General features: G+C 36.7%; 2 protein-coding genes across 3 annotated transcripts in view; both read left to right on the top strand.

Moving 5' to 3' along the window:
- jak2b (Janus kinase 2b) overlaps positions 1-6,544 on the top strand; it is a 45,407-nt gene extending 38,863 nt beyond the window's left edge. For both annotated transcript variants that reach the window (XM_084114075.1, XM_084114076.1), the window contains exons 20-24: positions 2,565-2,689; positions 4,504-4,676; positions 4,788-4,905; positions 5,093-5,206; positions 5,953-6,544. In XM_084114075.1, coding sequence (XP_083970201.1) covers positions 2,565-2,689; positions 4,504-4,676; positions 4,788-4,905; positions 5,093-5,206; positions 5,953-6,087 — 665 coding nt within the window. In that variant the 3' untranslated portion in view covers positions 6,088-6,544. The remainder of the gene's footprint in view (positions 1-2,564; positions 2,690-4,503; positions 4,677-4,787; positions 4,906-5,092; positions 5,207-5,952) is intronic.
- Positions 6,545-7,610: 1,066 nt separating this feature from the next.
- Positions 7,611-25,055, top strand: LOC311082897 (monocarboxylate transporter 13). Its single transcript, XM_084114077.1, has 6 exons — positions 7,611-7,628; positions 11,935-12,005; positions 17,663-17,892; positions 18,052-18,195; positions 21,725-22,501; positions 24,264-25,055. The coding sequence occupies exons 3-6, from the start codon at positions 17,691-17,693 to the stop codon at positions 24,449-24,451; spliced, it is 1,311 nt and encodes a 436-aa protein (XP_083970203.1). The 5' UTR covers positions 7,611-7,628; positions 11,935-12,005; positions 17,663-17,690; the 3' UTR covers positions 24,452-25,055.
- The last annotated feature ends 1,179 nt before the right edge of the window (positions 25,056-26,234 follow it).

The raw sequence follows: 26,234 nt of genomic DNA, 5'->3' as shown, positions 1-26,234 counted from the left end.
CATTTACCACCAGAGATCACCAATTAACCAGAAAATTAAAATTTCTGTTAATTTTTTCAGCATTGATCAAGTTGACATTTCTTTGAGTGGCAGTAACTGAGCATTATAAGGCCATATTTTGATTAATATTAATAATACTCTAATTAAGATAAAATTAAGGTGTTGTGAGACCATCAGTCTCTTGACTGACCAGCACAATAATAGCATTAATAAAGGATCACAGTCTAATTACATGTGTTCCCATGAAAATTGGCTGTCCTGTTCAAACATATAAAGCATGAAATGAAAATTCGCCCCATCATTTTTTTTAATGCATGTTATTGATTTTATTTTTAACAATTTATTATATGCTTTATATATAGCATAGTGCTTAGTATATAGTAGGGGTGTAACGGTACGCGTATTCGTATTGAACCGTTCCGGTACAAGGCTTTCGGTTCGGTGTTCGGTACATATTTTCAAACCGAACGATTAGTTGGACCATTTTTCCTGCCGACCAAAATTTCGTTATTTCAAATGTAGGCGGGTCAACAACATTGTCCAACATCAAATGTGCAGAACGAAAGTGAGCTACTCGTTATTGTGTGGTTGACGGACCGTTTATCAGTTTGGACCAGTGCAGCGCGAGCCGATCTTGATCAAGCGACACTGTTACTACACAGACAGCGCTAAGAGATCCAGTAAATAAATAATTTGAATTCGCCACTTAAGTAATAACATCGCTGCGAGATCTAGTGAGAAACATTCACATTTCTCCGTTATTAACGGATCAAACAGCGCTGACGTGGAAACCTGGAAGAAACATTGTGCCATGAATGAACTATCCAGTGTCCACAGTTCTGCAACATTCACCATGGATTTACTGTAGTAACACTAACTGCAACCATGGAAGTTTGGCAGGAATAGTAGGCTATAATGCTTTCAAGTAACATTACGTTGGTTTTATTTTGACATTATGAATAAAATTGATGCCCTCAAATGTTAATCTGAACTAAAATAGACCTTTGTTTATAACTACTAAAATATTAGGCTACATTTCATTTTTTCCAAGGAGCTGTTTTGTTTTATATGCTCCTAAGAAGAGTCTATTATAGCTCCATCATTGCTCAAAGTAAAAAATAAAAAAAAATCATGCATGCACTCCAGCATGCACTGGGACGGTTTGCAGCCGAGTGTGAAGCGGCTGGGATGAGAATCAGCACCTCCAAATCCGAGGCCATGGTCCTCAGTCGGAAAAGGGTGGCTTGCCCGCTTCAGGTTGGTGGAGAGTTCCTGCCTCAAGTGGAGGAGTTCAAGTATCTCGGGGTCTTGTTCACGAGTGAGGGAAGGATGGAACGGGAGATTGACAGGCGGATCGGTGCAGCTTCTGCAGTAATGCGGACGCTGTACCGGTCTGTCGTGGTGAAGAAGGAACTGAGCCGCAAGGCGAAGCTCTCGATTTACCGGTCAATCTACGTTCCTACTCTCACCTATGGTCATGAGCTTTGGGTCATGACCGAAAGGACAAGATCCCAGATACAAGCGGCCGAAATGAGCTTTCTCCGCAGGGTGGCTGGGCGCTCCCTTAGAGATAGGGTGAGAAGCTCGGTCACTCGGGAGGAGCTCAGAGTAGAGCCGCTGCTCCTCCACATCGAGAGGGGTCAGTTGAGGTGGCTCGGGCATCTTTTCCGGATGCCTCCTGGACGCCTTCCTGGGAAGGTGTTCCGGGCATGTCCCACCGGGAGGAGACCCCGGGGAAGACCTAGGACACGCTGGAGAGACTATGTCGCCCGGCTGGCCTGGGAACGCCTCGGTGTCCCCCCGGAAGAGCTGGAGGAAGTGTCGAGGGAGAGGGAAGTCTGGGCATCCCTGCTTAGACTGCTGCCCCCGCGACCCGGCCCCGGATAAGCGGTAGAAGATGGATAGATGGATGGATAAAAAAAAAAAAATCATACTTTATGTTAGTTTTAATAAAAAATAAAAAAATTCTCTGGCATTTCTTTCTTTTTGCTGTATCGAAAATGTACCGAACCGTGACACAAGTGTATCGTATTGAACCGAACCGTGAATTTTGTGAACCGTTACACCCCTATTATATAGTATATGCTTTATTTTTAAACCTTGCCATTCTTTTAATCAAAATATGTTCTGGTGAAATTACTTCTTTCTACAAGTTTGCATTTAGATCTGCCTCCATCCAATCAACAATATATAGGCTCTCATTTACTTTTCATTTACGCTTTCATTTAGTTGCAAATTTAATAACTACATTTATTTTGTACATTTTAACTACATTTTATTTTGATATTAAAACTTCATCTGTCTAGAAGTGCTTGAATCATCTTGGTCAGACTGATAAGATGATAATGCTTGAAACATTTGGTATGTTGCATTATCCTGCATTGCAAATTAATGTTTTACTTCCATAAATGCACCAAACCCAGCTCTCGTCTCAAAGAGATTCGAATCCGAACCAGAAGAGAACCCCTAAACGAGTGCATCATTTTTAAAACCGTGTGCATCTAGTTATTGAGCGCTCTCCATTGTTTCTTGACTAATTTTTTCATAATGTCTTGTTCTCTCAGGAAGGAGAAACCTTCGACTGATTATGGAGTACCTGCCTTACGGAAGTCTACGAGACTATCTCAACAAGAACAGAGACCGGATTGACCACAAGAAACTTGTGCATTATGCATCTCAAATATGCAAGGTAATAAATACCTTTCTTCTTATCAGGGCCGTGCACAGACCATTGAGGGGCATATGTTGAAACTGAAAAAGGGCACCCCCTCCCTTTTTAATTTTTTTTTTATATTTAGATTATTTAGTAAGCCTACATAAAAGGAAGAAATGGTCACATCTTCATTACAAATTCAATAACACAAAATAATATTCTCAAAAGCTTTAGATTTATTCAATATTAATAACCATAATAATAATATAGTATACATATACAGGGTTTCAGGGCTTTTTTAGTCCTAAAGGGCTAAAGCCCTCTAAAAGACATTTTACCACATTTATACATGAAGATGAGCGGAGAGTATAGAATAGGCCTACTATAGATTCAAAAATTAGCTAGATAGCGTATACGTGCAAATTAACAGCCTTGAATTAACCATAATTTAATATTATTACCATAAATTAAGTTTATCAGCAATCATAAATCCAAGAAGAAATTTCTTAGAAATATATGTTACCTAGGTGACGAGGATCACTCAGTCGCTTTGTGTGAGTTCCAGTACGAAACAGCGCAGGGGCGCACCTGTGCTTATGATTTCCCGATGGTAAAAACAAATTATAGGCTATGTTGTTGTATTACTTATCAGTATACTGTTAACATTTTACAAAAGTGTAACTTAAATGCAGTTACGGGGTTTTTGACCAGCGAATGAGAGTAAATGTGCATTTTGTCCGTCATTAAAACTGCGCCGGCGGCATCACGTTACGTTTTCATCAACAGGTTACAAACTAGTTTGTTGTACCTATATGGGCGCTCAGTTTTTCCTGTTGTAAAATACATTTTGCCAAAATCTCATTTTATAAAAGATGAAATGCTTTGAAATGCCTATGCACAGGCTATTTAAGTGGAGGCTATGTATTGGCTATGACTAGCAAATGCTAGACCTCTCTCTCAGGTCAGGTCCCACATGTCAGTCAGACATCAAATAAATAAAATATGAGCCTTTATAGACAGTGTTTAGTACTTATTCTAACAACAAGATCTTTGTTTACCCTTGCAAAACTTTGTTCAGCTACTGTGCGGCTGCTGCGGAACTTCAGTTCATTCAGTCGAGATAGAGGTTATCAGGCCCGAGTTATCAGGTCTACTGACAGTTTGAGGATCGAACAACTTTCATTGGCTAAATCTTTGAAGAACCAGGATTCCCTTTGTCTTAAAAAACCCATATATGAAAAAGTGTGATTTATAGACTTGTGTGATTAAAATCTTAAGATTCCATATGCATTTTTATAGTGAATATACACTTTTGTAGTTACGCCAAGCTCTAAAACAGGGGTTCTCAACTCTGCAGGAAAGTGGATCTCGAAGGACAGAGTTTAGCTCCAAACCTGATTAAAAAATAGAAATGAATGAGAAGTGCCATAAACTAAATCATACCTGTTGCACAATTGTCTGTGACTTCTCTTATAAAACAGCATTTTTTTTGTGTGTATTCTTGAAATTTATATTAGTTATGCTAGTTGTTTTTGCTGTGGTATCTTTAAACCATAGGCAAAAGTTCCTTGTGTTAGTGTTCTTTAGCCTGCTACAATAAAAAATTAGGAAATTAGGGATTGATAAGAATTGGAATCGGAATTGGAATTGTTCAAATTTAAACCATACACATCCCTAGTCTTGTAGTAATATTATCATGCGTCTCTACTAATTTTGTTCTGTAAGCCTCCTCTTTATTTCTCTTCCTTTCAAACAAAAAGTCTCTTCACTGTTTTTCCCTTTTTTACATTATCTTATTCCACAACAATGTTGAATCTCCTGAAATTGTCACGTCTGCCATGTCTCTACAGGGAATGGAATACCTTGCGACAAAGCGGTACATTCACAGAGACCTGGCCACACGAAACATCCTAGTGGAGAGTGAGTTCAGGGTGAAGATTGGTGACTTTGGCTTGACCAAGGTTTTACCTCAGGACAAAGAGTACTACAAGGTTAAGGAACCTGGAGAGAGTCCAATATTCTGGTATGTTTGTTTTTCATTCAAACCTGTATGAGTTTCATGTTTCATTGGAACACAAAAGATGATAGGTGTTAAGAACAACATGTCTAAAAAATATTTTGTTTGTTGTGACAGGTATGCGCCCGAGTCTCTTACTGAGAGTAAGTTCTCAGTAGCGTCAGACATCTGGAGTTTTGGAGTGGTTCTGTATGAACTCTTTACATACAGCGACAAGCTCTGTAGCCCACCTACAGTAAGTATCACAGCTGTTCTTTGACATTTCTCTGGACATGCCGCATTCACAATAAGGGCAACATTTAACAGTTGCTTGTTTTGAATTGCTTTGGCTATGTAAATCACACAGGACATGTCCAAAGAACTCGTCAACGACACCGCATAGAGTAACTGTTAAATAAGAAGCTCTATTTTGTTGTGTTCAGGTTTTCCTGAGTATGATGGGAGGTGACAAGCAGGGACAAACGATAGTCTATCATCTCATTGAACTCTTGAAAAGAGGAAACCGTTTACCCCAACCTATGGGCTGTCCCTCAGAGGTACCAGATCTCAGAACACATTCAACACAACTGTATTTTTTTTTTTAATACTTTGTTTATTGAGATGCAACAACTTATGCCAGTATAATACAACAGTATCATACATTTAAAAGTTAGATCTCTTTTACAGAATATTAAAATAAATAAATAAATCAGGCACAGGTCAATTAGGATAGCTACACATTAAGAAGAGTTGGAAATAATCATGCATACAAGAGAAGCAAATCATGATATGAGAGGGGGTAATTTAGGAAAAATAGGAAGTGATTAGATGACTAATGATTTAGTAGTAATAAAATGCAAGTGAAAATAGGTTGATAATCAAGTTATCTTATCTCTTTCTACCTCACTCATTATATTACTAAAATCAGAATTTGAAATAAAGAAAACTGTATTACATTTTTTTTTTTTATATATATATATATTAAAAACTCAGTCATCACAGTCCGTGAAAAGGTTCTATTATAATGATTTCTGAAGGATCATGTGACACTGAAAACTGGAGTTCAGCTTTGATCACAGGAATAAATAACATTTTACAATATATTACAATAGAACAGAGTCATATTTCACAATATTACTGTTTTATTGTATTTTTGATCAAATAAATGCAGAGCATAAGAGACTTGTTTTAAAACATAAAAAGAATCTCACTGTATAATTGTGTAAATGATAAATAATTCAGGTCAAAAACAGGTCTTTGTAAATCAGCTCTTGTTAAACACTGACTTTTTGTATTCTTTTAGATGTGCGAGATCATGCAGGAATGCTGGGACAACGATCTCAGTCTTCGGCCAACCTTCAAGGAGCTCGCTCTCCGCGTAGACCTGATCCGGGACGGTAGCGATTCAGACCGATATACCCAAGTGCCTGAGTTTTAAGGGAGAAGCTTCACTCGCTCACCGCTGCCACCCAGATATCCAGCTTTGAGTCTGTCCTCTGGCCCTGTCCGCCGTCTTAAAATCCTTCTTTGTGCCATTACGGCAGATCTAAGCCCAGGACTTGATCACCTCATCTTCTGTCTGAACAATTAACGTCATTTATATCAAGAATGGGTTTCTCTTTTGCTAGCAGTGCTGGCATGCGCCCCTCTATCAGCGATGGTATAAATGAATGAATCGTTTTATTAAGAAATGCAAAAGCTGTGCATTTTTACATCCATGTGTTTGTATGTACATATATAAAGATGATTTTATAATTTTATAAAAATGAAATGAATTGTTTGGAAGCAGTGTTATGTAAATTAAGATTTAAAAAAATATATAATTGTTTATTGGTTGTTTGTTGTAATGCAGTTGGTATCTGATTGAAAAGATATAAAAGATCTTACTATTGTAAGTCTTTCTGTTTTTCTTTGAATAAAAAATGCTAATGTGTTTCAGTCATCGCTACAGCCCAAAGTAGCTGCTAATGAGCCATTCCCCAGTGGTATATTCCCCATTAACCTCTTTGTAAAGCAGTGGACATGTGGAGTACGCTAACGTATTGCTCTTCAGCGCCACAGTTGGTCAAACTGCTATTCACAATTATTCAAGGAATTCTATGGATAGACTAGAAATACATTTTTGTTTTTTGTCCTCAAACAGTTTGATATTTACTTGAAGAAAGAACTTGCGGTTTGTGTATTCTGATCCGTAATGCCCCTGGAGCTTTGGAATGGAAACTGCGGGGTGTCAAACATAGACTTGACATTATCCTCTTACCGCTGGCTGGTACCAGTTTTCACCACACCGACTGACCCTTGTGTTATTGGACCAATTTGAAAGTGTCCGAAATGAGCTTGTTAACATAAGCAGCATTGGCCTGTAAGCCAAACATTCTGCTTTGCTTTGTCCTTTCATTGTTTACTGAAATGTAAACAGTTCAGTCGTTTCACACAATCCAAAGTGAGAGCGACTTTTTAGTCGTATCGCTGTAATTCTGGCGTTCACATTGCGTCTTATTTTGAATAACTTAAGTACATTAGGATGCATTTTCATCATGATTCACTTTGCTTATAAAATCACAATTTGAGGCCATCCTTAAACATATTTTGATTTGCAGTAACAGCAAAAAAAAAGGGTCGGTAGGTAGGTCTATATTTTTATATATATATAAAAAAGTATATATTTTTTATTTAAAAAAAAAAAATCATTCAAAAAACATTTTTCACCGATGTCTAGGGGCTGTTTACACCAGGCCACTAAATGCGTTTTCTCAGATCGGATTGCTGATTTATCAAAACGATTCCATTTACACCTGGTTACATAGGCTAAATGTGTGTGTTTTTTGCGGATAAATCCGATCTCTAATTCACGCTATATGCAGATTTAATGGAGTGCACGTCACCGAAAGCAACAGTTATGAGATACATTATTTTATTGATCATCAGCTAAAATTTCTGAATCAAAGCCAGCAATAAGAGAAAGCGGAAACAGCCCTGGTAAGATCATTTCGTTTCTTTACATTTAATGAAGATGATTGTGTGTTAAGCGTCTGCGACTTACTTTCACTTTGATTTGCGATAGCACGTTGATGCTCAGCTTCTCATCTGCGGCGATGCGTGTTGCAGTAGTGTCGTCATATCTGACTAAAACGTGACATAGCCTATAACACGCTCTCACATGTTTATTTTTTAATAAACCATAATTAACAACATATAAAAATGAAATAATCTTTAGAGTAAAGCCGCAGCCATCATTACCAAGCGCGAACCATTGACAGTGAATGAAACGAAGCGAACTTAGCCAGCAGGCCGTAGTGTGACATGCGTAAACCAATGGTGTAAACATAATCATAGATGACGCGCCACGGGTTTTTATTTAAAAGAAAGAACGTAGCTTATGTTTGTATGTAGGTCTAGGCAATTTATATTCACAATACTTAATAACTAATATTATTTTATTGCATTTGTATTAGTTGTTTGAAGAGTTAAAAAAAAAATCGGTCGGTCAGACTCGGTCTTAACGCATTTTACAACCGGCAAGTCGGTCGGACTAAAAGGGAAAATAAATAAATAATTGGGTCGGTACTAAATTGACAGGGTCGGTCGGGTTACGGCAAACAATAATATTTTTAAGGATGGCCTGATTTGGATTATGATGGCAATTTCTCTGCAGTTCCCAAATGCCCTGATTTTGGTCCTGAAACCAGCTTGGATTAGGCTCTCACTATTTATTTCACATTTTTATGGTAACCATGGCATTAATAATACAGAGTTTTGCTTTATTGAAGCAACCGTTGATATGCTGACAGTGTCTTCTCAGTAATTCAGGACAGTGCAGAATACTTCATGTACACTTGATATACTGTAATTGATCTGTTCTTTCACATTTACAAGACCTCTGTTAACTCGTATTATATATTTGTGTTATACAGATAGAGATTGTTACAGATATTGATTTCAACACGTTGACAGCTCATGTTTCAGAGAAATGGGTGTAGAATAACATTCTTTTATAAATGAAGCAACATTTATGTGTTGCATACGCATTAGTGAAATAAGTATTTTGATGAAAGTGCATGAGAGAATGGGCGGAAGTATGGCATGCCTTTTATTCCTTAAACTATATTTGTTTCAGTCATGTGACTTTACTCATCTGCCACATTTATGGCCATCAGTCGGGCAAAGTAATGGCAGTGAATACAAAAAAAACATACCAAGACAAAAAAAAAAAAACATTGACCACTGGATTTGATCCTTAAAAGGTCCCAGAAAACATTTTGCACAAACCCTACCATATCTTACATTCATGGACATTTATATATTTAATCCAATGTCCATTGTATGTGTGTGTGTGTATATATATATATATATATATATATATATATATATAGTACTGTGCAAAAGTCTTATGTATGTTGTAAGCATTATTTATATCTTGCTGTAGTGTCAGTAGGAAATATCATTTTACATTTCCAAACATTCCTCTTGCCATTAATATATTAGAGAGATAATTGTGTGCACAAGGACTCTGACAACAGCCGGTATGATCTGATCTCATCAAAAAACTGAGACTAAATCCAGAAGAACTGTGGCAACGTTTCCAAGACGCTTGAAGAAACCGACCTGCAAAGTTGCCTGAAAAACTATGTGCTATTTTACCAGGACAAAAGCTGTTTTAAACACAAAGGGTGGTCTCACCAAATATTGATTTGATTTAGTTAATAGACGTTAACTGATCAATAAAATCTATTTATGACATTATTTTTGAAAGCATCCTCACTTTACAGCATTTTTACACAAGTGCCCAAAAACTTCACAGTACTGTAGATTTGCAGGTAGGTTTCTTCCAGCATCTTGAGCCATGTGTCTTCAAGCGTCTTGAGTCATACGTCCCCAATACCATAATATTTTGACAACCTGACAACGTGATATAAACTTGTAAAAAGCAGTCATGTCCCCAGGTGCATTCACACCATGTCATAATTATCGCAATATACAGTACATGATTCATGTCCCCATAGAGCTTGTAATTACAGCTTGTAAGATAGGAGTTTTCTGAGAGCTCCTACTTGTTGGACCACGTGACAGCTGTACCACCTGACCACTACAGATTCATTTAGGCATTGATCATACAACCATTCCGAGTATCCAGACTCCCAGTCTGAGTATGTGAACTGGTCCGAATATAACGTCACGTGTTGTCATCTCGAGACTGGCGTGAACGCAGCATTAATACAATGCTAGGTTGTTAAATTTGAGCAGTTTTTAGTATATTTCACAAGTTAAATATATTCTGAAGCACAGAATATAAAATTTAAATGAGAAAATTGAAAAAGAACTCTGGTCAAAAATAGAGAATACTTTCAGGGGCCATTTACACGACAGTTTCAACTAAAAACGGAAGAGTTTCAATGTGTTTTGACCGTTCATTTACACGATAACTGCGTTTTGTTGGCTTGAAAACGCAAACCTTTTCTTCATCAAATAGCCCACATTTATGCCATGTGATTATTTTGATCTACTGCTAATGAATAATAAATATTTTACATCATTTATGTTATTTATATCATGGAGCTGTAAACTCGCATTTTGGTCAGAAAAGTTTTGATGGCATTTTCTTTTCATATTAGCCTACCGCCGTATAATGGCTATAATAATGTAGTGTTTCCCAACTAGGCTATGTGTGCTGTGGAAAATGATCAAATTCCTACGGTGGCCGAGAGAGCTCAATGCGCTGCAAATGAAGAAAACACATGCAAACAGAAAAAAACGCATGCAAACAGAAAAAAACACATGCAAATAGAAAAAAACACATGCAAATAGAAAAAAACACCAGCGAATAAGAAAACATCTTCATCAGTTTTACAACTCACGTGCGTCCCAATACTCACAACACAACCAAATACGGAAACGCGCTGCAATTACAGAAACGCGCTGCAAAAGTTCACAACACAACCAAACAGAAACGCGCTGCAAATAGGACAGAACACAACGGAAATGTTTCCGGGGAACCCAATAAGTGACGGACGGACGGCTAGGACGTGCTTACAGCTGTCTACTTTTATTATTATTAATTATTTTATATTTTTTGCAAAACATACAAAGATGACACGTTTATGACATACAACTTTGTATACAATATACAAAATGTATTTGCGATATGTTCAATGTCATAAGAATACTAAAAAGAACAATGAGCTGAAGACTAAAATAAATAAATAAATAAAAAAGATAGAGAAAAAGAACGAGGAAAAGACATTAATCTATACATCAGTTACATTGAACACATTTTGTCATGTTATGTTAAAATAAGTTTCGTAAGAAATGTTAGAATGTAGCTATAGGTCCAAATATGAGACGGCAAGTTTTAAACTTGAGAATCTCACACAAAGATATAACACATATTTTAAAAACTTTGTTGTATAAAATGTATATTTATTTGCAACAGTTATGTTAACAGCATTAATACTATATTTCTGGTAAGAACAGCTATTCAGCTGATGGACACGCGCTACGTTGTCATGGGAACATCCCAGGTGAAAATAATGAGGAAATTACGTTGTCTTTCGTTGCTCCCTTCATCAACATAATGGCACACAAGTGCCCCGCTCCCTCCAAAGTGCCCAATTCAAGGGCTCTGCCGTCTGCCCTTTTAAGAGAGTAGGGCATAGGTAAAGCCAGAGCCCGCGTCTCTCTGGTAAAGCTCGCGAGCCGTCCGTCCGTCACTTATTGGGTTCCCCGGAATCATTTCCGTTGTGTTCTGTCCTATTTGCAGCGCGTTTCTGTTTGGTTGTGTTGTGAACTTTTGCAGCGCGTTTCTGTAATTGCAGCGCGTTTCCGTATTTGGTTGTGTTGTGAGTATTGGGACGCACGTGAGTTGTAAAACTGATGAAGATGTTTTCTTATTCGCTGGTGTTTTTTTCTATTTGCATGTGTTTTTTTTCTATTTGCATGTGTTTTTTTCTGTTTGCATGCGTTTTTTTCTGTTTGCATGTGTTTTCTTCATTTGCAGCGCGTTGAGCTCTCTCGGCCACCGTAAATTCCCCCCCAAAAAAGTTTAAATAAATGCTTAAAATACGAATATAGAAGAGAAGCCAGTTCACTCGGATATACGGCACAAATAAGGAAAAAAATTGTATCGCAACTTCCATTTCATGCCGACTTTAATGGAATAAATGTTCAGACGGCTTGCCATATGGAAGCGTGTTGAGCAGGGGCGTGGCCAGCGTCGTGCGAGTTTATAAATAGACATCCGCTCACATCAGCGGCAGCATCATACACTGCTACTACTATTGTGTTACAGACTGCGATGAACAACATGAAGAGGACCTGACAAAGTACAGGAGAGGAGAAGAGTGCGGTCGCACCATTGGTGTAAGTAATTTCCCTACCAACCATGTAGAGCAGATTTTATTTCAAAACGCTGACGTACACCATTAATCCTTTATGGAGAATTATCTTGCAAAGAAAAGCAGCAACGATCGTTTAGTTAAACCCCAGTTTAGTTTCGTTTAGTTAAACGTGATGTGCTAAAATAACTAAAACTGAAATCCAAATGAATAAATATAGACCAAAAAACTAATACAAAGGACAAAAATACACAACAAATTTACTAAAACTTTAATTAAAATGGAAAATATAAAAATAAAAACTAATTTAAAATATTAATAAAAACTGTATTCCCAGCTACCATTTTTTTGGTTCCCAGAACGTTCTTTACGTTTTCTTATTGTAGAACGTTATTCTAACGTCATTTTAAAGTTCCCCTAACGTTATTCTAACAAGAACGTTCCCCTAACCGCTTTACTCTGATATCATTACCCCGCAGTAATCGTCCAAGCACACCCGCGTGGGTATGGAGGATGTATTGATTCCACATAAGAGAATCCATGAACCGAAAAAAAAAAAAAAAAAAGAATGGAATGGAAAATCCATGAACCGCATTATTAGATCGTTTTCTAAGGCTGCACGATATATTAAAACAATTTAAAAATCATAATATAGTATAAAATATAGTGCTATCATTTACAAACCTACACTAACACAGGTCTAACCATAGACTGTAAAAACACACTTAGCCTAAGTGCGATCTTTTTCATCGCGATTTCAAAATAAAAGTTTAAACCCTCGCTCCGCATTGAACTTGCAATGCTTTTATCGGAAAAAAAAGAAGAAAAAAAAGGGGGGTGGGCCAAATATTAAAGATTAAGTGAAAATTTCAATTAAAGGCTGTTCAATAAGTAATGTTATTTTATATGCCGTACTTGGTATTAAGAAAGGTCAGAATATCATATGGCTGGAAACAGGCTCTCAGCCAATCAGATTCGAGAACCAGAACGAACTACTCGTATGCTGAAGATAGATACAAACCCATAAATGTATGCTTTATGTGCTTTTCGCTGTGCTTTTCACATGCTTAACCCTTAACACAAAGTTGGATTTATCTGATCATTATAATATGTTTTGATTGATCTAATTTCTGCTTCATTTGATTAAATCTGTACTAAACTAATATCAGAGCTCTGTATAGGTCATTACACAAAAACATCAGCAACGTTTTAATTGGAAGGTTAGTTTACATGGTTATAAAATAATAACCTAAAAATAACCATTAGGGAACGTTCTGTGTTTAGTTATTTATAGGTTATTTAAAAATAACCTTATGCAATGTTCTTGGAACATTATTTTTATGGTTTATAAAGAATTACCATTAGGGAACGTTCTGTATGAGTTATTTTTAGGTTATACCAGCTATTACTCTGTAGCCGAAGACTGGTTACCCACTGAAGCTGAGCAGGTTTGAGCCTGGTCAGTACCTGGATGGGAGACCTCCTGTAAAACTGGTAAAACTGTTACTGCTGGAAAGAGGTGTTAGGCCAGCTGGGGGTACTCACCCTCTGTTCTGTGTGGGTCTTAACACCCCAGTATAGTGATGGGGACACTATACTGTCAGAAACCACCGTCTTTCGAGACTTTAAACCGAGGTCCTGACTCTTATGTGGGCATAGAAAATACCAGGATATCCTTCGAAAAAGAGTAGGGGTGTATCTCCGACATTCTGGCCAAATTTTATTATTGTCCTCCTAATCATCCCCATATAGACTGATTGTCTTCTCTCCACCAGTAAGCTGGTGTGTGGTGGGCGTTCTGGCGCAATATGGCTGCCGTCACGTCATCCAGGTGGATGCTGCACATTGGTGGTGGTTGAGGAGATTTCCCCTTCCATATAAAGCTCTTTGAATGCAGAGAAAAGCACTAAATGTAACAAATTATTGTAATATTATTATAATCCCTGCAATTAAATGTTATTTTATGGTTGCAAAAAATAAAACCTAAAAAAAACGTTATTTGGTCCCCCCCCAAAAAATGACCAAACAGGAACCAAATACTAAAGTTAGGGGAACATTGTGTTTGCTGGGTTAGTAGATAGTAAAAAGAACACTGGTCTGAATGTAGGTCAGTGTGGGTTTTAATGTGTCCACTACAGCGCAAAAAGATAAAATAACTCACTTTGTGTCCTGTTATATTAATTTGGAGCTTATGGATTTTTTTTCCTGTGATTTTTCAATAGTGTCGTGTAATTCCAGTGCACTTGTAAATACAAAACGAATGGTTTAAAGTAAGTGATAAGTGAAAATTGTCAGTTATTCTCTAGATTGTGAACTACTGCAGAACAGTTTATTGCACGATTTAATTATTGTTGTAAATGTTACAATTATAACTTCTCATAAAATTAATTCACTGTAAATTTCATTTTGCCATGATGCCATAATTTTTCTATGAAATCTGGAATCGCTAAAAGCAGTTCTACCAATTTTATGAGTTCACATTTGACACAGTGACTCAACATACAGCAACTATGCTGACGCAGACAGGTTCCTGTCAGGCTGGATGTACACAACAGTAGTGCAGAGGCATGATGAAACATGGAGATTTTGCCCGTAAACCTCAGGAGTGCCTGTATTTACTCTTACACCCAAACCTATAGACATTACATAATGTAGGAGCAGTCTGCATTAACACAGATTCATACAGTAATTGAGTGGATTAGGATAGGATTCTGTCAGCGGGGGAAGCAAGAGTTTTTGAAAGGTGACAATGGTCACATGAATGGCATAGTAGGTGGTAAGCAGCTTTTTATTTGGATTGCAGGACATCAGGCTGTTCTGTAATGGAGGTTGCTGACAGTTTGATAGCTTCTTTAATACTGTAGCCTAATATGGGTGATGGAACAAGTCAAGGACAAGGCTGTCATGAACTGTACTGTAACATGATGTTTGCCTGCTGCTAGTGGTGCTGAGTCAATGGCAATAAAGGACTGGCTTAGTCAGTGATCGCAGCAGGGCTGGGCAGTGGAGCAGGCATTGTGGGTCATTTGTTGACGCACACGATCTTATGATTTCTGGCACTTGCTACAGATTTCCACTGTGAACGATTGTTCCTGTTATACTTGTCTTGGTTACTGCTTGTGCTTCTTGGTGCTGAGTTGATAGCCATTTTTTAAAATGACTTTTGAAGAAGTGTAGCAGCTGGAATTTATATGATTATTCCTACAGTACATATGAAAAATCTAAAGATTCTGGGCATCAGCTTCAAAGACCATGTGACCAACGAGGAAGTGTGCAATACTGTGTACTGGGCCAAATGAACAACTACTGGTAACAGTCAAAATAAGGAAATTGAAGGTACAAGAAGGAGATAGGGGAGAGCGGGGCACAAAGTAACGCTTTTTGACTTTCTCAGTTTGTGTAAATCTACTTATGGTTCAGAGTATTTATTTTTTCCCACATTAATTTCCCACATGTCTAGTACAATTATGTGTTTTTGTTTTATTAATACAGTATATACTTTTTTCTTGATATACCCCGAAACAATGGAAGTGAAATGTGACAACATGCCCCATAGGTGGGGTACATTGTAACATGTGTGGGGCACATTGTAACATAACATATGACAGCTTAAAATGTTATCTGATCTAATAAAAAAAATATACAAAACAAACTAAAATATTTTCTAAATAAAATACAATTAAAAAACTTTTTCATATAAAAAAATTACAATTTTTAATAATTAAATATAAACTCATTTTTGAGTTTTGACTATGAACACATGAAAACACAGCTATACAACATAGTTCAAAACAAATAAATAATTAGTAATTTCTGAACATTGACTCTCAGTCTTTATTCACCTTTTTCTCATGTTTTCTCAATAAAATTAATAAAAGTATAGAATATAATAGCATATTTCTAATAGGGGCACATTGTAACGCAGTGTTACAACATGCCCCGCCTGCACAACTGGGATTTAAACCCTGCTAGTGTCTTCTGCTAGTTAGCGAAGCATTAAAGAACTATCTCAACTGTTAAATAACATCTTGGAGATTAAAATAATATCAGATTTGTCTTATTTTAAATAAACACAAAAAATAGAGATGAAAAATTAACTTAAGTAAGAAATTTACTTTTGCTATGGTTTAATAAATGTCTATGGATATCTTCCAAAAAAAATTATAATTTTGGCGGAATTTTTTTTCTATATAGTGTTGATATGGCAACTAGTAAATACACAAAGTTTCGTCATCCAAGCATGTGCGAAAGTATTTAAAACAAGCGTGTTACAACTAGCCCAGTGTTACGTTGTGCCCCGCGCTCCCCTAGAGAGCGAGGACAAAGTAGGCAGACAATATGAAATAATGGAATGGGCCTGACTTTGCTAAGACGCAAGTCCTGGCGGGATCATGCCTATGTTCCCACAACCCTATGTTCCCACAGCCCTATGTTCCCACAAATGGCCTACCCCTGACCCCACCCCTAAACCTACCCGTAACTGGGGTTTAGACCAGGGTTCACCAATCTCGGTCCTGGAGGGCCGCTGTCCTGCAGAGTTTAGCTCCAACACACCTGTTTGAAAGTTTCTAGTATGCCTAGTGAGACCTTGATTAGCTGGTTCAGGTGTGTTTAATTGGGGTTGGAGCTAAACTCTGCAGGACCGCGGCCCTCCAGGGCCGAGATTGGTGAACCCTGGTTTAGACAATGTTACCACAAATGGCCTACCCCTGACCCCACCCCTAAACCTACCCGTAACTGGGGTTTAGACAAATCGTCAAAAAAAAAAAATCTTAGAAATGTGGGAACATAGGGCTGTGGGAACATAGGGCTGTGGGAACATAGGGCTGACCCCGTCCTGGCCAAGAACCACCAGAATGGAACAAGCTGTCTAAGTGTGCATCTGCTGTAGTCCCCTGACCATCCAATGGATTATGGGAAAAGTGACATATGAAAAGTGACATTTTATTTTTTTGGTCACAACATGCTAAATGACACACTGTGTGGAACAGGCTGCAGAAGTGCTGGCAGAGATGCATTAGTCACAACATTCTAAAATAATTTCTTTCAAGTAATTTGTTGAATTTTTTAAATTGTATATACCAGGGGTCAGCAACCTTATGGCACGTGGAGGGAAAATCACAGAATGGTTTGTCGGATCTGCTTGCTAGCAAAACACTTTAATAGTAAATGCATACGCCTCTTTTTAGCTAATTTGTCAAGAGTTAGTGATTATCCCTTCGTGTGGCAATGTTGGCACGTTTGAAGAAATGTTAATGAAGAAATGTCCACAAAAATATCAAAACGTTCAAAAATCTTATGGACACGCGCAGTATTGTTGTTAGGCCAAAAAAAAGACGACTACATTTTTTGGTAAGCTGGTAAATAGAAGTGAAATAAAGTATATTTTTGATGAAATTTTGATTAATGAAAAACTTAAACTTAAAAAAAAACTTGAATTAAAAGATCATTTTAAATGTTGCCTTGGCAGCTAACTGAAATAAGTCGCAGTATAAAAATGACTTAAACTGAAAAAAATTCAAGCTAAATGGAAATATTACATAACCTAAAAAATGGACAGAAGTATATGATAAAATTGAACTCAAAATGGATCATGTAAAAATAAATACTATATTAATAAATACTATAATAGTATAATGTCAATATACGCCTATGTTGAAATTATTTAACCTTCTTTTACAGAAGGTGGGAAGTGATTGTCGGATTCAGCATGGAGAGGTATTTGTCCACCCCACCGGATGGAGGCTATGGCTGGGTTGTGGTGACCTCGGCCTTCTTCATCATGGGCCTCACTGCTGCTGTTCTCAAGAACTTTGGCTTGTTTTTCCTTGAAATCCAAAATCACTACAGTGTCCTTACTAGTACTACCTCATGGATGACCTCAACCACCATTGCTGTGTTTCATTTGGGAGGTGAGAATTTTTTTTTTCCTTATTGTTATCCACAGGAATTGTATGAATTGTCTCAAAACCACTATTAAAAAACTTTTTAAACTGACATTTCATGATGACACCCAAGTAAGCACCAGACCTGCATAGTGAGAGGTGTTTTCTTTTTTTCCATCTGTTTAGCTCCTCTTGCCAGTGCTCTCAGTATGCACCTGTCCCAGCGCACTGTTATCATGGTCGGAGGGCTTCTGGCTGCCTCAGGAATGATTATCGCCTCTTTGGGCCTCAGTCTGCCTTGGATGTATCTGTCTGTGGGTATACTGCAAGGTAAGTTTAGTTTACTCTTTATGTAGTTTAGTTTTAATTATGTAATGCTGGAATTTTAAGCACATAATCCTCTTTTTAACGTGTATAAAGGCTGGAATACACTACATAACTTTAAAAATCTTAACAGATTGAACACCTGGCACTTGCTAAGTAAAACTGGTCATCATACACAAAGTCTGATAGTATGTGAACCTCATTTAGTCATCTAAAGTCGTTCCTCACACAACAAACTCAACATGAACCTTGTGAAATGAAAACCGGTGAAACTAATTTGTGCTCTAAAATCGTTTTTGATATTGAGTTTGATATCCTCCGACAGGATGGATTTATAGTCTGAAGCTGAAAAAGATTGCTTGATGCATGATTTTCTGTTAAATCTGTCATCTCTGCCCAAAAATATACAGACTGGCTCTGACGTTTGACAACTATTCTTCTCTAGACTGCAAATCGGAGAAAAACCCTGGGCCAAAGTCTTGTAGTGTGTAACAGTGGCAACATTAAGGCAACATTAACATAACATTAAGGCAACATGCTATCATACACTCTTAGAAGAAAAGATTCTATATAGAACCTGTTGTAGATTTCTCCCTAAACCTAACTAAGTCCTATCTGATCTGACCTAAGTCTACCGGGGACGTCTCCAATCGACGCTCTCGTCTCCAATCGACGATCCCTAACGTCTCCAATCGACGCTTAATATATAGTCTACCTAACTAACTTGCTTCCCTAACTAGCTTTATTCCTACGCAGGAATAATCTACAAACAGACCTCAGCAAATGTCCTTTAAATGCTTTGATCACGGTCGGAGGATCTCTCGAGCAGTTCTCAGAGAATCTCCCCCAAGAAGAAGCAAGGCCGGAGGATCTCGGACAAATTCCATTGAGAATCCCACCAGTTAACTCGAATACAACAGTTTTTATAGAATAAGGAGGTATGACAAAAATGTCATGCTGCATTACATCATTTCCCCACAGTTTGATTGGTTTTCATAGACAAACCCTTCTGTTACCAGGTAAAGCAAACTTTGTTTTAATGATTACTTCATTGTTAATCACAAGGTTCAAATTTAGTCATATGTCTAGTTTCAATTCCCATATGTGTTATTTATACACTCACACAACCAAAGTAAAAGGGGTATGGCAACACAACATGCAACATTCAAAAACACAGGACAGAACGTTTTAGTACATTGTGTTTCAAAGTGTTATGTTAGGCCTGAAAAAGGAAGTAAGGTTAGATGTTAGAGACATGGTTAGTTTGATATACAGTCAGGTGCTTTATATACTGTAGAACCTTTTAGGGGTTCCTATCATGGGATCATTTTATGGATTTTGTTTTAATACATTTTTAATTTTAATTTAATTTGATGAATTAACTGCTCATAAACATACTTTATCACATTTTTTTTTAAATAACTCATTAAACATGGAGGGTTTATGCAATCATTTAAGACCTCACAGTATATGGAATCTTTTTGGCATAAAAGGTTATTTAAAACTTAATCAAAAACCCTAGGGTTCTATATAGAACTCCATTGAACCTTTATTTCTAAGAGTGTAGTGTTATATTAATTCTGCAAAATTGAGATGCATGCATTATCCAAACTGTGCATAATATGCACGTTTTCTTACATTACCCAAAAACCAAACCATAGTTCACTGCTGTTTCACAATGCAATGCCTGTTTTGGCTTATAAGATGGTCAAAGGATGATGGCAGTAGGTCATGGTCAGACTCAGGTACACCGCTGTTTTATGTGATGAATGTTGTGCACTGTTACCATGTTTAAATATGTACCATTTGATGTACAGTATATGATATACTCAGGGATGTATTTAAAATACGTATTTGAAATACAAAATACTATTTTGTATTTTGTATTTTAAAGCCTTTGGAAAAAATCAAATGTAATTTGTATTTAAATACATTTAAGTTGAGTATTTTTGTATTTTCAAAATACATCAAATACTTTTTGCCAGTCAACCTCTTTATCAGGATATTGATTTTGTGCATCAATTAGTTCAGACATTCACTAGCTCAGCATTGGATCAGCGATTTTCTTTTGGAATAAGGTGAGAATGTCATGATCAATTCTACTTGTTAATTAAAGTTAAACTAGTGCATTATTCACTTCAGTTAACATTAAAGAATAAAAGAGCACAGACAAGTGGGAAAATAGCGTTATCCAATCAGTCTTGGCCGGTTGTTGATTTTTATCAACTAGCTTGTGAAATGTGTTTAAAGCATTACTGCATGTTAGGGCTGGGTGATATGACACTACATACCATAGTGATGATATAAAATGCAAATTTATCCGTGCAGCTTTTAGTGGGCAGGAATTATTGGAATGTTGGAGTGGAAAACAAACACTGATGAATGGTACACCACAAAAATCTTCAGCTTTTACTTTCATTGTACATAAAAAATAATAATAAAAAAGGGGTAAATAGTGTCAAATGAATCTAAATTAATTCTAATTTTAAATTTTAGATACACTTTCTAATTTTAATAAACTTATAGAAACAAATAAACTTTACATAAAATAAACATAAAATTACTTTAAAAGCATTGGATACCTGCAAAAAAAAAAAAAAAAAAAAAGTTTGAAATTCACTTTATTCTGTGGAATCAAAACTGATATTGAGAATTGTGAAACCATGATATTGTTACTGTGAAGTAAAATTGAGATTTTAGTCATATCACCCATATCATATCCTTTGCTAGATAGCAGAAAAGGTTCCCACAGTTTTACATAGAGTATATTAATTTAATAGTGTTCACCACTCAATATTTAATAGTGTTCACCACAAGTAATAGACTACATTGTAACCAGAAATAAGTATGTAAATGGCTGCTATTTTGCATAAGTTTATTTGTAATTGCAAGAAAGAAAGAAAGAAAGAAAGAAAGAAAGAAAGAAAGAAAGAAAGAAAGAAAGAAAGAAAGGGCAGAGGTGTGGTTAGGAATGAAAAGTCAGTAGGCCTATGTAGTTTCTTCATTCACTGTGACCTATACCTGCACTGGGTGGCCAATTTCACATGTATTTTGTGTATTTTCAAATATACACAATTTGTATTTAAATAAATTTTTTCACACACTATTTTGTATTTGTATTTGAAATACATTTCCATGTATTTATGCCCATCTCTGGATATACTGAAGTAGTATGCTATGTGTTATTTCAAACAGAGAGTGTGTAAACAAACTAGGTGAGTAAATAGTAAATAACACAGTAAATAGGGTCAATTTTGATTTCAGTTGGACTATGTATTAAATTGTCAAATAAACAGATTTATTTAAAACCATTTAAATAATAAATAAGTTTAAATGTTATAGATGTAGTAATAAAGTCATACATTATATGCATGAATAATAATAATTTGCATTTTAACATGACAATGTTTTTTTTTTACATTTAACTAAATTAAATGGTTAAATATTTGTCTTTGCCTACTGATTTATTTACAATCCTCCATATCTGTCTAGTGATAATTTAATTTGAGTGTTTTTTTGTGTGTATGTGATCTAGGACTTGGAGTCTCATTTTCTTGGATACCAGCCAACAGCATGGTCAGCCATTACTTCAAGCGCTGGCGCCCCATTGCCTATTCGATTGCTAGTTCTGGAGAGTGTGTCTTTGCAATGGGGTTCAGCCCATTTTTCCAGTGGCTTATCAACAGCTATTCTTGGCAGGGGGCTCTACTCATCATCGGCGGTCTTCAGCTGAATCTGTGTGTGTGTGGTGCTCTGATGAGGCCCCTTCAAGCTGCACAAACCTCTATCCAAGGCAAACTTGTGCTGGACTCAAAAGATGAAAGCAGGACATCAAAAAAAGGCCCATTCCAGTGGGATCTCATTCAGAGGCCTGAGCTGCTGCTATATATTGTGTTTGCCATCTTGGCTGCGGCGGGTTTCTTCATCCCACCTTTGTTTCTGGTGCCGTATGCCAACAGTTTGGGCATGGGGCAGTACTGGGCCGCCTCCGTTCTGTCAGTGCTTGCATTGGCGGACCTGTTTGGCAGGCTGGCGTGCGGTTGGCTGGCTAACCTGCGGCTCGTGAGAAACCTGCAGCTGTTGACTATGGTGGTCACTGCACTGGGGGTGGTGCTGTTCCTGCTGCCCATTGCACAGAGCTACTGGACCATCCTGGTGTTCTGCTCGTTCTATGGCTTCCTGTTCGGCTGTGTGGTGGCCATCCATGTGACGAGTATCGTGGATATTGTTGGACTGGATGGGTTTGATAGCTCTCTAGGGCTCTTCATGCTGTTCCGGAGCTCTGGGGGATTTGTGGGTCCACCTGCTGCAGGTCAGTGCTTTAGTCTTTAAAGGGTTAGTTCACCCAAAAATTAAACTTCTATCATTCATTACTCACCCTCCAAAGCTGTAAGACCTTCGTTCTTCTTCAGAACACAAATTTTGATGAAATCCAAGAACTTTCTGAACCCCCCATAGACTGCAACGTTATTACCACTTTCAAGGACAGGTAGTAAAGACATTGTTAAAATAGTCCATGTGACTACAGTGGTTCAACTTTAATGTTATGAAGCGACGATAATCCTTTTTGTGTGCAAACCCCCCCAAAATAACAACTTTACAACGTGAATAGCTTCAGAGACTGACACGGAAGAGAAGAAATTGTTGAATAAACGCATTGGAGCAATTTCGGGTTCTATGTCAGAACCCCGACTCAGTATTGGCCGGATCCTGCGTCAGCATCACTCGCATGCGTCGTGGTGCTCACCTGAACATCGTCACAGACACGGAAGAGAATAAATTTAATAAAGTCGCTATTTTGGGGGGGTTTTTTGAGCACACAAAAATATTCTTGTCGCTTTATAACATTAAGGTTGAACCTCTGTAGTCACATGGACTATGTTGTCTGTTTAGACCATGGTTTAGACATTTCAACAATATTAGTCTTTAAAAGGGATTGTTCTCCCAAAAATTCTGTCATCATTTACTCACCCTCTTGTCATTATTTCTTCTGTGGAACATAAAAGAAGATATAGAAAGTCATACAGAAGAAGAATGAAAGAAGGTTTGGAATAACATGAGGGCGAGTAAATGATGGCAGAGTTTTCTTTTCCTTTTTGTGAACTTTGACCTTTCAATAATTTAACCATCATTTATTTACTTTCATTATTTAGAAGTTATTTGCTTATTTTATGTATTAAAGGTGTTAAAATTCATTAATGCATTGCGATGCATCAATATGACAGTGAAAAATGACAATGGAGTTTAATAATTTATTATAAGTGTTAGAATAATACCTGTATAATAATAATAATTTTATTTAAATAGTGGCCCCCTTTCAGGTTTTCATATTTTGACTGTTTAAACAGAGACAGACATACTGTGCTTTTTATGCAAATCTTCATTTTGCATTATGTGTACAGTAGATACATTTTGACATTTGATAAAATGTGAACATAAGTCTGTTTGCAAATTTTCCTGCATAATCTTTCTGAACCAAAAACAATCTTAAAGTTAAATTAGTTAAATAAGTGTAATAATTGTACCTCTCCTGTTTCCTCACTATAGACCTTATTCACAGCAGCGCCATCTTTGATTTTTAACGTGAATGAAAGCGAGGCTGTAAGGGACAGACATGCATCTCTTCAGTTGTTTGTGCTGTTATTTAATGTGTTTTTGGATTTCGAAACCCTGCAAAAATATCTTCGACATTTCTGTAGGCAAAAAACTCCAAACAACATGAGCAGTGGAAAATTATAAGTGATCTAGGAGTTATATACAGCGGATGCCATTGAAAACACGTTACATGTATTCCTCACAGCCTCTCTTTCATGCCCGTCATGGCGCAGCTCGATATAAGGTCAACAAATACAGCATGACGAGCCGGGCTAAGTAGGTGTGCATTTGTTGACAGCCATTAATCTCTATTATGTCATAAAGGATCTTATGTTGCGAGGTGTTTTGCACTGTAGAAAAAGGTTTGCGTATGTTTTCATGGTGGTGCTTTAGTAGGGCAGGATACAGACACTGCTAACAGCAGGCTTTCTCTATGTCTCATACCTGTCTCATGTTTCTTTTGTGTATCTGTGTCACAGGCTGGCTGGTGGACTGGACTCATGACTTCGGTGCTGCTTTCTACTTGTCTGGCGTCTGCCTTGTTTTTTCTGGGGTTTTTGTGGTTCTTGTTGACAGGCTGGTGGAGAAGAAAAAACCCAAACTACCAGATACATGTACTGAGACTACAGATCATCCCATGCATAAAGCGGACATTGCAGATGTTTAAAAGCCATTGATGATACCAGTGTTTACCAGTGTTTTACTTTTTTTTTTGGTAACACTTTATTTTACAGTGTCCTTGTTACATATGTTATATGTACTTTACCATAGTATTAACTGTAAATTAGGCATAATTACATGCAACTAACCCTCAACCAAATCCTAATCCTACCCTAACCCGATAGTAAGTACATGTAGTTGCTTAGTAAATATAAAATTACACTGTAACAACGACACCTTAAAATAAAGTGTAACCTTTTTTTTATATGAACTTTGATCTATTTAAAACCATATTGTGTTAATGTTTTTACCTTTCAAAAAGGCTGCAGGCTTTTTATTATCTCAACCTCTCACCCCATAACTTCCAAGCAGAGATATTAGTTTAAGACTGTGGCATCATTGCCACGTTTGAAGCCACTACTTGTTCGCAAACAATGACAACGACTGAGACCCGTGCAATTCAGAGCCTGTTTTTGCCCTTAGGAATAATCAAAGAAGCACTGAGTGCTGATGAGGCTGATTATTTCATCATGTATGAACGGAACAAGCGTTAAGTGAGATATATGATGATTTTACAATATCTGAAAGCAATATAAATATGATAATTTCTCTGTTTGTTGTGTACATACATGCTAAGTAATATGTGAAACTGCAAATGATATATGCATATAAGCTGCATACAGTGGCTCCAAAAAGTAAAAGCATCCACAAACAAATGATTTTCAATTCTGACATAACTTCCTGGCCTCGAGGTGATTTTTTTTTTAATGTTTTTTTTTTAAACAATTTATTTGTTTTATTTAAATTATAACATTTCTTTCTCTGAAATGTTTTGCTTTAAATGTGTACTGCTAATGTATTTAAAATAAATATCACTTGGTTTCATATGTTAAGTGTTATTTTATTATCATTTATATAGTATTATAGTTTTTGTAAATATTATAAATTAGATTTTATTTTTATATTTTCAATTTTAATTACGTTTTTTGTGCGTTTTTGTAATTTTCTTTTTGTGTCTATAGTTTTTTTTTAAGTTTTAGTTTATTAGTTTAATCTAAATTAATGAGAACTGTCGCAATTACATTCAGTGTAATTGAGTGTCCGAATACATTTTGGGGCCACTGTATTTCAGAAACCCACAAAGATTTATGCAACAAAATCAGAATAATACACGGTATTTGAGCAGCCGCTGAACAAGTGGGCTATGCCTTATATTTCATTGTCTTTCATGTCTTGTGTTTCACTGCATAATACCACATTGCTGAGCTGGTAGGGCAGTTCCTGTCTATTCTGAATATGTTGTGTAAATTACTGTACATGCTCACTCACACTCACAAGATGCCTTAGTAATGTTGAAATCTGCTTAAATGAGCAAATGAGTTTTACAAAAATTTTTGCCAACTTTAACCTTAAAACAAGAGCAGCCATCCCAAAAAAAATTATACACTGAACTAATGTTCCTCTGAATCAGCAGAATCATGTTCAGGTTTATATAAACACACTTTTGACTGTTTATATCACAACCAGTGATACTAGCATTACAAGTAACTTGAGTACATAATACACATTATGTAATCAGATTACTTTTTTAAGGTAAAGAGTAAAGTAACACATTTTATGTGTTTAATGACCTCTACCTCTACTGCATTTCCTTCATCCTGAGGCTTATTCGTTACACTTTTGGTGTGAAAGAAACTATACATTTGCCAAAAATAGAACCTTTTTTATTGTTGTTGTTAAAAAACATACAAGAAAGCCCAGCCTAGGTGAGAAAAAGTAAGGCAAAATTA

The sequence above is a fragment of the Abramis brama genome (assembly GCF_963993115.1).
Source record: "Abramis brama genome assembly, chromosome: 5".
In the NCBI taxonomy this organism is placed as follows: domain Eukaryota; kingdom Metazoa; phylum Chordata; class Actinopteri; order Cypriniformes; family Leuciscidae; genus Abramis; species Abramis brama.
The sequence above is the reverse complement of the archived record's forward strand: the minus strand, read 5'-3'. Positions and strand labels throughout refer to the sequence as shown.